The 13323-nt window shown below is 36.0% G+C and overlaps 1 protein-coding gene across 1 annotated transcript in view; it reads right to left on the bottom strand.

Annotated features, from left to right (window-relative positions):
* The window catches only part of LOC140136451 (uncharacterized), a 138446-nt gene extending 138239 nt beyond the window's left edge, over positions 1–207 (bottom strand). The window contains exon 1 of the mRNA XM_072158174.1: positions 16–207. Coding sequence (XP_072014275.1) covers positions 16–40 — 25 coding nt within the window. The 5' untranslated portion in view covers positions 41–207. The remainder of the gene's footprint in view (positions 1–15) is intronic.
* Positions 208–13323: the final 13116 nt, after the last annotated feature.

The following is a 13323-nucleotide window of genomic DNA, read 5'->3' as shown; positions in this document are numbered from 1 at the left end:
ACCTCATAAGCTTACCGAATTTACTATGGTTTTTGCCCATGCTATGATCCACGATCCTGCCATGAAAGCAATAAACTACTTCTTCTTGCAATTACATCAGGTAATTTTGTTTCCAGTGTAGTAAATATGTCCAAAAAGTGGTTTACAATTCGCTGTAAATATTCCTCTAAAATTCATGTATCCTTGAAAGAATCTTGCAAAGTGATTGAGAAGCTCGCTGGTATCACAGCAGGAGGCGGGACTAGCACCTGTCGCGTCAATCAATTATGCTAAGGGCGGGGTTATGCATCATCAACTCCATGGCCCAAGCACATCATTGAGTGCATAAATAACGAGGAGCGATGCACACTCTGAAAAATAATGGATGATGTTAGTTATATTCTGGACGCTACGTTGTTTTCATTGGTTAAAAGTCGTGTCAATCAAACTTGGTTGCTTGTAGTTGTACGAGGAAGTTTTGGTTTCACACGTGAACATCAATGTAAACAATGACACTGGTGTTGTTAAAACGGAAACAACATGAGAAAATAAACAACGTTGACGGCTGATTGGTGCTCTTTGACCATAATTGAAAGAGTATCAATTTTTTGGAAAGGCAAATGGAAGTTAGTTTTAGAAACTCTATCTTCTGGATTCAAACTTCGAGTTCAGGACCCCAAAAATATAAAAGACCCTCTCTGCCCGGGCCTCTCTGCGGAAAAAAAAATCCACTTTTCTGTGTAAAAAAGGTAAAAATAGCTTAAAATGTCCCAGTCCACTTTTTGCAAGCGAGAAAAGTCAACATTTTGGAAATTCCTCCAACCCCAGGGCCTTCACAATCCTGCTCCTGGGCCTGGGTGATTGACAGTAGGCTACTAGGCCTATACGGTAGTTTATGCTGGAGGGCCTACATAATGGCTATAGGCCTAATAGCAATACTTTGCATATATCCCGGGGCATATATGGGTCTATGTGGTTGACCTTTGATCTGCAGTTTCATATTTACATAAGCTTAGCCGAAATATAGGCTACTCTTTGATTCTTTGTGTCAAGAACAATAATTTGAGACAATAATAAATAGAAGTAGAGCGCTCGCCCGACAAGCGAGAGGTCTGAGGTTCAAGTCCCCGCACAGTCAGATACTCAGGTACCATATGTCCGGAGTATTTGCTCTGGTATATCTGCCTATGCATGTTATGTTTCCATTTGTAAATTCATGTTTAAATGTGCTAGTGTGCGATGTGTAATTCTTCTTTCCCCTGTAATTTGAGACAATTTTTCCAGGAATCGGAGAATTTTGAAAATAAAAATGTTTGGATCGTGGCCTTCATGCGAGGTAAAAAAAAAAAAAACCGTTTTACAAAGATGAGAAGGAAAAAAGATGGAAAATACATCACATCGTCTATTCCCCCCCCCCCCTAGCTGCGTGCGGCTTTCCTCTAGTTCCAAATGTGATTATTCAAATTAGAATTAGGTTGGTTTTGTGTCGATTGAATTCACGACACGGGCATCGTACACCAGATTCCAATTAAACAACTATACTTTATTAATCATCATGAAATCTACTTTATGCCTACTTACAATCCAAGTCAATAATACTAATGAAAACACTAACAATAATATAATTGAAGAATTGGTTACGAGTCTATCCGCCTGGGAACATAGGACGTCGGCACGATCACAAGGTTTCATGCCTAATTTTGAAATCATGATTACAACTATATCTTTTGATAGTCGGCTATTTCACGCCGCATCTTTGATATTTGATGTGTCAATTTGTCATACCGCCTTGGTAACGCGAACCGTCTTCTTAGCATGTATTTGTGAATAATAAATATTATAGATAAAAAATATATTTTCCCACGAAACTGATGAAAATGATGTTAAAGCAGTTATTTTGTAATACAAATTCTAGCAGCGAATTAATATCATTTGAGGTATACTCTATAATCAGATAATCGTTCCATTTTACATGTTTTATTTAAAGCTTTTTGCACAATCTATTATATGGCGTGTACTATATTTGTATTTTTTTGGGATATATAGATATATAAAAGTCATAAGGATGCAAGTATTTCACAATCTTAAAATGAGTAAAAGTGTCTAGGTTCAAGATGTAATGCAAAAATAGTTGCGACAATCTAAACAATGTTTTTATATATTTTGGTCACAACGCAGTTTCCGGTCTGTGCGAAATCTCAGCGCATGCTATCTTCAGTAGATAGCAGCAAATTCGTGACTCGTGACGCCATAATTTGCTCTGAATAAAATTCAAATAAATATCAGACCTGAAGAATTTCAGACCTATATTTAGCCTATAATACTTATCATAGTGGCAAGTTCCAATTGTCAACTTGACTAGATCTATGTTAATTCTGGGGTTTCTGACATTTGTCATTATATATCATGTATTTTTGAAGTTGTGAAATTAATGTTTCTTGAATTGAATTGAATTGAATTGAATTGAATTGAATTGAATTGAATTGAATTGAATAAAAGGCAAAAAGATTTTGTTTAAAATGGTGCATTATGATTATATGTACTGGGATGAAAAATGATGAACAATGATAAAAGACCTATCATTTTTATATTAGCGATTTTGATAATGTTGATGAAACATATAATACCGAAAAGCTGCGGCTGATGCTTTAATATATAAGCCATTACATTACTCTTCTGAAATACAGTGACGGACCGCCAGTGGTATTATTGCTTTGTCGGTCCTTTTATGCCATTTAAGGATACTCTACAATTTAAGGTCAGATGTACATATTCATAAATTGTAACATATTCTATATAGATACGAGACTGGCCTCAAATCCATATTGAACAGATGCTACACTGCAAAAACAGCAGAGCAACACTTAATAAACACTTGAACACTTAATAAACACCTGTTTATGAATATGAAGATAGTGTTAAGAAACACTTTTAACACTATCTTGTGTTAAAACATAAACATCTTCATATTTTTACGTGTTTTAGTGTTATTTTAGTGTTTATAAATTAACACCCCTATGTATATCTTAACTCTACAAACAAGTGTTTATTAAGTGTTGCTCTGCTGTTTTTGCAGTGTATATGTTATGCATTATACATCTGGACACGCAATTTTCGCGCAAATCGTCAGTATAAAATGGCAACTTCTTTTTCAAAATATTTAGATATGCTATCGTCAATAGATAGGGTATGCTATGACAACACTAAACATAATGCTACCTGAGAAGACATTAAGTATACATTTAATTAGGCTATCTACAGTAGACAACACTAAAAATTTAAATATTCTATCTTCAGTAGGCCTATAGATAACACTATACGCGTGTACTAGTACATGCTATCTTCGGTAGACAACACTATGCACAATGTACACTGATGTAGATGCTATCTTCGGTATACAACTACACACTATCTGAGAAGACAGCATTGACAAAATACTAATAAATATACAGGTTGATAACAAAAATTATACAATTTAAACAATAGTATGTTTTTTATTTATTTTATTAATAAGGTGTGTTTCAATAAAATCAGTTGTCTACAAGCGAAGATATATGTAAAGTAGTCCTGAAACAGCTTGGGCCACTTTCGTGTCTGTGTTGCAAATGCGACTGAATTGAGTCGAATCATAAACCATCTGGTCGGTGCTCTTAAGATGGGGAAAATATCAAAAGTGGACGATGGACGATATATTTAATTGAGCATAGCTTGAGCCAGAAAGAAGTTTTTCAGTTAGCCACGATGTTACTGATTCCACTGCATAACATGTTGCCACGGTCTCTTTTATTTTATTTTTAACTAAAAAGCAAAATTGCAATTGTATAATATTTATTATATTTATTGTTACAGCGTGTATACATTTAAATATGCGATCTACTCGTACAGTAGAATACTCAACATTTAGATATGCTATCTTCTTAGAGATGTTATCTGAGAAGACAGAATTAACACAATACAAATATAAATTTTAAATCATGCTACCTAATTCGGTAGTACACATTTAGATGCCATCTTCAGTAGACAGCACTAAAGATTATACGCTCTAGGCAGCAATATATTTATGAGAGCAGGCTCAGAACTTTAAATCTCACAACTTTGAAAACTACAGGACTTATTTATTTATCTGGTTTTTTTCTTGTCCATGTCTCTCCAAAAGCAATCTTTATCTTTTTTCCCAAGTGGTGTGTCAATACTAGACAGGAAACTAAAACTTTCAAACAATCCATCACCCCTAAAACGGATGGTACAAAACTGTCTACTACTACTAGTCAGTTTCGATTATGGCGTGCAATTCCATCGGATATCAAAGAGCTCGCCAATAGTTTAAATCTCAAATATACGACATCTTCAGTAGACAGCTCTTAACACAGTATAAAAGACGTTATCAATATGATATCTTCAATATGGACAGCACTAAAATATTTAGATGCTATCTTCAGTAGATAGCACTACATATTTTTATCAGTGTTTGCTATATATAAAATGACTGAATGTATAAAAGCTATACATGTACTTGTATTTAATGTCTGTGTATAATTTTCATAGGTCAAACACCAAGGTTAACCTGTCTCCTCTTGTGTAAGTCAAACTCAGGAAAATGCTTATTGTTTTTGCTGCATCATTCTTGAGTGGTGTCCTCGAATTTAACTAAACCAGTATGCCATATCCTGATAAAAAAGTTTTCTAACATGTATAACAGGTTCTCCTACTTTCCTTTATGGAATGAGTTGAATGATGAATCGGTGTCTGTCTCTATAGGAGGGAAGATATGGTTTAAATGAATATGATGTATATAAATTGGGTTCAATAAAATTGATAATAATTCAAAACTTGGTACGGTCAGTGCAGGCCGTGGGATCAGAGCATATTGTAAAAACGTCAAAATATTCGCTTGGAATTCTGAGACATACCAGCCCATCAGGCAAATCTACAATATTTATGCTATCTTCAGTAGATAGCAGCAAGAGATTTAGATATGCTATCTGCAGTAGACATATGCAATCGATATATAATAGCCCATTTCAGCGCCAAATTTGAAATATTTAGACATGTTATATTATTCAGTGGGCAACACTAAAACATCCTTCTTCAATGAGAATGGACTGATATGATTGATGAATCGTGGTCTGTTTCTAGGAGGGAATAATAATGATTTAACTGTTGTAAATGGTAACGTATCTGACCTTTAAATAAAATTAGTAAATTAAGAGACAAAAGTTGCAAACTTTGTACGGTCAGTGAAGGCCGTGAGATCAGCATGTTGTCAAAACAGCAGAGTATTGGACATAATTTTGTGAAACTCGCTTGGGATTCTGAGATGTATAGGCCTATCAAGCCAATCTTGCACAAATAGGTAAAATTATATAGGAGGTAAAGCCTTTTCGACTGATTTAAAGGGAATGTAATAATTCATGGCAGGTCAAAGGAGTATGAATTGGGATTACCATGGATGCAAGACAAATAGAACGTAGAATCATACTATTCTGCAAACTTATACGTCGGCAGTGCATTGATGTTCATGTTTTCTACAAGTTATAATATAGGTCTACTGTATGTAGAAATAACACGTAAACACACACGTTAAAGCCATAATGTGACGGGCATTAAAATGAGTTTGGTTAATTTTTTCAAACCTGATTTTTTGGCATATTTGTAATGTTTATACAAGTCCCAAATTGTACCTAATTGTATTCATCCAAATCTGTTGTACTTAAAAAAACAAAAACAAAAAACAAAAAAACACAGAGCAATAATCAGCAATTTAAAAGTAATATCAGGATTCAGACATTCTAATCCCCGTAGAACACCACAGTTAAGCGCCTAAGATAGTAAGTGGGTTTTCTTTCATTTTACCCCATAATAGTTTGGCTTAAAATGATTAGAAAATTGTTGTTATACATTTCATAATAGTTGGTAAAGAATAAAATTTAAAAAAAGAAAATGTGACCGAAATTGGTTTATTAAGGCTTTAACCGGGAGTTAATATTAACATGCATGCCTCCCCATGCACGATTTCCAATCAACAGCCCTTATTCGTCTCTTGAACATCTCGCCATTTTAATTTAAATTGAACCTGCCCTACTTCATAATATGATATAATTGTGTCGTTTTAAAATGTAATTGTTTTGCTCCATTGTATCGTTACAAGCAAAACTAGGACAGCATTTGTTGATATATTCCAGTATTATCAAATTCAATTATTCTTACGTTACTTTCATGCGTTTCTAACCACTTAGTTTCACTTAAATTAATTACGTAAAAGGTGTTTTAATGGCAACAAACTGGATCGGGTTTTATCCAGCCATCATCCATCTTTAAACAGGTATACGTGTCAAACATTGTTGCCATTACCGCGATCTAGCCGCCCAATTGTGCTCCTTTGGACAGTTTAAATAGCTCCTCCCGGGCACATCATGAACCCGTTCATCGAACTAAAAGATCACACAAAAACCGATAATTTTAGGCCAAAAAAGTGCATATTTTTTGCAAACCCCTTGATTTTACCCCCATTGCCCCCCCGGGAAAAATTCCTTAGGCCTAGTGGCTAAAGGTATGATCAGGGAAGTGATAATGATGACGTATAACTTAACCCAGGTGCCTTAATCACAGCATGCCAGAGTGGCATGACAGTAAAAGGTTTTAGCAACACCGACAAACAAGTCGTATTTTCAAATAGAAATCGTGATCACACAGTCATGACAGCCGACACGTTCTTCTTGTTAACTTCGCGCCTATATTCAATCGGTTCATTCTTATCGATCGTGCATGCTACAGAATAAAAAAAAAGGAAAAACAATTAATATTCTAGTATGTAAAGGTAAAGGAAGATAAATAATATCTTTTTCAAAATATTTTGAAAACACCATTAATTCCCATTACAGTACAAGTGTATTAGCTATTTTGCTATCTTCCGTAGATAGCACTAACGTAAATTCATATCTGCATACTCGAGAAAATCATGTGCGCGTTACAAAACTTCCCATCAGCATTACATTATGAAAAGTGAGATTACATGCATGCAAAGAGTGGTCTTACCCCACCCTCTACAAATATGGACTTTTCCGGGCTATTTTAATAGTTTAAGTTCCCATCACTGGGTCGGACATCGCCTTAATTCCGATCGCCACCATAATTGTTTTTATTATATTATAGACCTGTACATTTCTAATTATTCAATTATTGAACAGATTACTAACTACAATTTTCCACCCGATATGGCAATACTTTCAATGTCCAAGAAGCCGAGACTATACCCGGAAAGCTATATCGTTCACCCTCTCGACAGACAGGAGCTGACAGACAGACCACTTGAGCAAGGAAATGACGGGGGAAATTAATCCTGAAAGTATATCCGGATTGTACGGACAGACGGTTTCAAGTTCGTCTTTGACGTCTCATTTCCTTACAATGTCGGTGTGCAAATGATTGTAAGAAGAAAGTAAAGTAAGAAACGATCTTGGTAAGTCTTTTAGACTATGATTTTCTTGAGTCAGCTACATAGGAAACACTCAAGGAAAGTAATTACACGCCACCGAGCCAAGGGGACAAATATCCATATCATCCAGCCGTTACTAAAATGACTTTTAATTGCCACAAATACGTACGAAAATATACCATTTTAACGCTAAAATGGGTAAAAATTAGGACAATTGTGTCCTAAAACCGGGACAAAGGAAAAAGCATAGGCCCCCCTACACAGTAATTTTCCGGGTTTATATTCGAGCCAGACCAACTTGGTCCCTGTCCCCGGTCGGTTCGCCTCTAAGTGGCACTTTATGACTCTTTCTCATCCACTGACCCTGTCTTTTTATTTGTCTGTAACACATGACAAAAACCCTTTGAAAACATTTTCACTGTAGAATTCCATTTTCGAAATAATTTAGTACCATGATGTTGATTAATGATGACACATGGCCATCTTGTTTGATATCAAATTTCTGACCCCTTTCTAATTTCCTGGTTAGGCCTAATGGTTTTAAATCCCCGTTACTTCAGCTTACTTGTGAATTTGTTTGCTATTGACTGTTATCACCCTATATGCTACGTTCCTCCATATCATTTCCATGATACATGATGATTGTCTAGCTCCAGTGGTTCACTCCCATGCAGGATTCCATTCCTCTCTTCACCACCTGATTTTTCATGTCCACGTTTCCACTGGCGGCATCGGAATCGGAATTCTTTTTGGGGAGGGGCAACAACTTTTGCCAAAATTGCCAAGATTGCCGCAAACAGTAGTAATTTGTGTCATTTTTGGATTTTAATGGGGTGGGGGAAGTTGACCTCATTGCACGTTTCTTTTCTTTCTTAAGGGGTGGGGTATGAACTTTGGACAGTATTTATTGTGGGACATTAGAGCACATCAGACATATCGAATTGCATTCTGAATACGAAGAATGTCCTTCTGATATCAAATAATTTTGATTTTTTGAAATACGCAATGATAATACACATTTTATGGCAAATGATTAAAAATTGATATTTTTAATATTTAACAGTACTCGAAGTAAACTTTATAAATCTGATGATTTATACTTAAAGTGTATGTATATATAGGTGGGATGAAAAGCCGACGATCAATTGAAAATTTTGACCTTTCGTATTGAAGATATGGATTTTTCCCCCAAAACACCAAAAACAATTATTTAGGTCTTTTCGGGAAAAAAATCCATATCTTCAATATGAAAGGTCAAAATTTTCAATTAATCGTCGGCTTTTCTCTCCCAGCTACATACACTTTAAGAATATATCATTAGATTTATAAAATTTACTTCGAGGACTGTTATATACTGAGTGAGTATCAAAAATGTGAAAAATATCAAATTTTAATAATTTGTCATAAAATTTCAAAAAATGAAACTCAGAAAGACATTCTTCGTATTCAGAATGCAATTCGATATGTCTGATGTGCTCTCATGTCCCACAAAAATACTGTCGAAACGCTCATTCCAGATCCCTTAAGGGGGTAGTACACCCCTGCCTAATTTTGTGCCTATTTTTGCATTTTTCTCAAAAATTATAGGGGCAAGGACTACAACTACTGCACTGAAAATTTTATTTCAGCACAGACAACAGTTGTGGAGTTACAGTCAAAAATGAGGGAAAACCAATATTTGATCAACAGGGCCTAAATCAATAAACTAGGCCTACTTGCCTTGAGTTCCTGAATTTTCAGTGCAGTAGTTGTAGTCCTTGCCCCTATAATATACATATCTTACTTGTCAGCAATGCGCTTAACTTTTTGAGAAAAATGCCAAAATAGGCACAAAATTGGCCAGGGTGTAGTACCCCTTAATTAAATTCTTTAGTTTTGACAGCTTTTACTAAGGGCTGTGCAATAATTATGAGCCCTGGGGAGGGTAAAATTGGGGGGGCAAGAAATTTTGGCCAGCCGAAAGGGGGGGCAAGCAATTTTGGCCAGCCGAGAGGGGGGCAAGCGATTTTTGGCACACATTCATGGGGCGCCTTTTAAATAAAACGCTATAAAAGGCTTAGGAAAACAGTACGGAAACGCTTTAATATGCAAATTCTCCTGCTCGCTGCGCTCGCAACATATATCTAGACCATTTAAGGTTTGAAAATTGGGATCCCAAAAATTTGGCATGTGTAAGGGGGGGGGCAAAGATTTTTTGGCGGGCCGAGAGGGGGGCAAGCGATTTTTGGCAGGCCGAGGGGGGGGGCAAGCGATTTTTGGCGGGGGAAATAATTATTGCACAGCCCCTAATTTCTAGCTCCTACAAAGTGCAAACCACGGAAATAATCTGCTACTCCCAGACTCCGTCTGGCTACTCCTAAATACAAATTATTATGTGAGGGCGCAAGTGAATATAGAGCCAGCCCTGAACCTGATGATTTTGATGTGGGAATGAAATAGATGGCGGTATTTCATTTTAGTTTATGAATCTACACGGTGTCCGGTACTTTCCTTGAGTCTTCAATAAAATTGGGGCTATTTTATTCACGTAAAAGCCTACAGTAGGCCTACTGGCAATTATTATTGTTACTGCAATTAAACATTTGCATGGAATACATGGGTCAGCCAGCCAGGTCCATGAAAAAGAATAAGAAAATGCACCGGGGAAAATGCCAGATTAGCCTCAGATTGTAGGTCATTAATGTAAACCAGTTATAATTTCTGAGTATCTCGAGCTAGCCGGTCCTGGGAGTCAGGCAGCATTGCTCTCAAATTGCATGAGATTTGGTTAGATCTGATTTTCAATTCCTTTACCAAAGAATATTGAACTTCTGAAATCGACTTCTTGTAAAATAGGCCCAATGAGAAATGGTGTAATGTTAGTTATTGTTGGCAAGATTGAATCCAAACTATATATGGTTAAAACCCAACACAAGACTTCGAGCATGGCTCTAGCACCCCCCTCCCCATTTTCCTTTTTGACTTACAGGAAAAAAGAAAATAATAGGCTTGAAGGTGCATGGAGCTATTATGGGCATTTTCCGGCATGTTCGTCATTCACTATAAAGTGTTTTTTATGTTAATTATGTACTCAAACAGTGGTACCCATGATATGTTTAATATAACAGTGATGTAGTTAAGGGAGGGTAAGCTATCCCTGGAACATCTTGATCCATCTTATAATTATAGTTCTTTTTTTTTGACAATTATTTTATCAAATCTCCCTGAAAATCAACTCCCTGGGTAAACCTAGCTACAACCCTGTTCATTGGTGGAAACTCATCCCATTTGATCAAAACATTGGGTAGCAAAAGTGTGCCCATGAACAAGATGTGACACCATTTTGACTTGGGTGGCAGGTACAGTTTTCCTTTTCAAGAAATCGAGTTACCTAAAAAAACTAAAAACAGTTGAGAACCTCTGCAACATCTTCCTTTTGGCCTGTTTTGGACATAGAGCTGTACAATTATTATATTAGACCACAAGTATCCTCATTTTGACCCAAATTAGCATTAATAAAGACAGCTAATTTGTGCATGCTTTTTGCACGCATTTGCCCAAGTCAAATCATTTTTGTAGCAGGTTGGTGGGACAATTGATCAATTTAAACTTCCTTATTTGTGTACAGTATGCCACTGAATACCAACGACACAACAAAGCTACTAAAATAACAAAAACAAGACATGAAACAACACAAACACACAGACAAATACGAGGGGTTTTTGTTTTTTTTTGATTTGTTAGGGTTTTGACAACCCTGGATAACCCAAGAAAGCCTCTATTGAAGCTTATTTCCATTGGGGTCCATTTGAACACCGGGACGGGTTGGGAACAGTCAGGGGTTAACACCCTACTCTTTTCGAAACTGGCTGCGAGATAAATGTACAGGTATGGCTCTCTGTACACGGGCCGACGGCTTAACGTCCCCTCCGAAGGGACGGAGTACTTTCATGATTCATTTACCCAATTCTAAATGAACCATGGGAGAGCGGAAGTCTGAATTTAATCTACAGAAGTTGCCAATTAATTTCAGACTTTTTTTTTCCAAGTCAATATCCCAGCAAATCGCCACCACCGGGAATCGAACCCGGGACCTCATGCACTAAAGGCAAGTACCCTAACCATTGCGCCACGCTCTCCCTTTTGAAAAGAGCTATATTGATGAAATTTTGTCAGTGTAATCACTGGTCCTTATGTATATTATGGTCCAAAAATGGTATCCTAAGTATGTTTACTTTCTTTAGAGGTGGCGCTAGATGGGCAGTAGGCGCATAACCTGCAAGATGGTGAAAATTGAGGCACGCAGCGTGATTAAGTTCCTGCATTTGGAGGTTAGGCCTACAATGCTCAGAAAATCTATGATGAAATGAAAGCTATCTACGGTGATGATTGCCCATCACATGGCACTGTTGCTTTTTGAAAAAGGAATTTCCAAACTGGCCATATGTCCCTCACAGATGAGCCAAGAACTTGAAGTGGACATCAATCATTTACGGATGATGCGGCCACAGTGAAGAAACTCAAGAAAGTGGAGGATCTTATCATGAAAAGGTTATGCGCCTACTGCCCATCATAGCGCCACCTGTATAAAATTAAACATACTTATGAGACCATTTTGGACCATAATGTACATAAGGACCAGTGATTACACTGACAAAATTTCATCAATATAGCTTTTTTCCTTCTGGGTGATATCAAAAACTTTTGGATACCCCCTCGTAAAAGACATTTCTGACTGTTTGAAAAACAAGCAGAAACATTTCATTTGATTCTTAATACTTAGTAAGAAAACAGCTTACTGGACACTTGATTAGTTCAGCATAGGGCATTTTATTTATCTAATATATTCATAAATCTAAGTATTTTGTGTTCTATTATTCCAAGATACAATATGAGTTGCAAACAATAATTATAAAGTGTAAAAAAGAAAGACTGATAAAAGGCATGACTCCTAAATGTTTTAAATATTAAAACTTTGAAGCAATAAAAATTATGAATAGGTTTGACACCAGGGGTTTGACATTACACAAAATGCTTAACATTCTGAAACCTTCATGACATTATTTGTTTCAAATAACAAATTAACATCATATTTCCAAATGTGAAATTGAACACTAATCCATATATACACATTTAATGGTACATGTGGTCGAGAGCCGTGAGAGCAAGTTTGGTATCAAAAAATGCCTCTTCAAGCAATCGTCTGCTTTTACAGCCTGAATTTCTCTTTATTTGTTTCACATCCTTCAAAATGGAGGAAAAAGATGGTTTATGCCCCCAACCTAACATCATTGTATATCAGGGGGTGTACCTCCTGTAAAATGGCGGCTTTGCCTGTAAAAAGTAGCAACATTTGGCAAAAAAAAAAGTTAAAATTTTAGATAAATATACCCCAACACATGAACTTTCTGTGAAATTTGTTTAAAATATAGCCTCCAAAAACAGATTGTAGAGGGGAAAAGGTCTGCTTTTGGCCAGAATGAAGATTTCTCCTGAAAAGGTCTGCATTTTGAAAATCCGCACCCCCAAGGCAAAATCCTGGCTATGGGCCTTCCCCCTTCTAATATCTGTCATGTAGCTAATTAATTAAGCAAATAAATGGAAATAAACAAATTTTGTTACATTGGTGTGGTACTCTGCTAATATTCTTATAAAATATAGCAACTTGCAACATTATAATTCTTACAATGAATCATTCTTATAATGATTGTATGAATCATTCTTACAATGAATCATTCTTACAATGATTCTAAATAACACATTAACTTATTTTTAACAATCTTACGCCTAAAAAAATTGTTTGATTGGCGTAACATCAAAAAAAAAAAAAAAAAAAATAGTGTTGTTAATTTTTTTTACACACATTTTAAAGGGTAAATTGTGTAAGATAAAGGCCTTGTAACTTTTATGTTTCTTTTTTTTAGTTTTAT

The sequence above is a fragment of the Amphiura filiformis genome, chromosome 16, assembly GCF_039555335.1.
Source record: "Amphiura filiformis chromosome 16, Afil_fr2py, whole genome shotgun sequence".
NCBI lineage: Eukaryota > Metazoa > Echinodermata > Ophiuroidea > Amphilepidida > Amphiuridae > Amphiura > Amphiura filiformis.
Note: the sequence above shows the minus strand (reverse complement) of the source record. Positions and strands in the feature narration are given on the sequence as shown.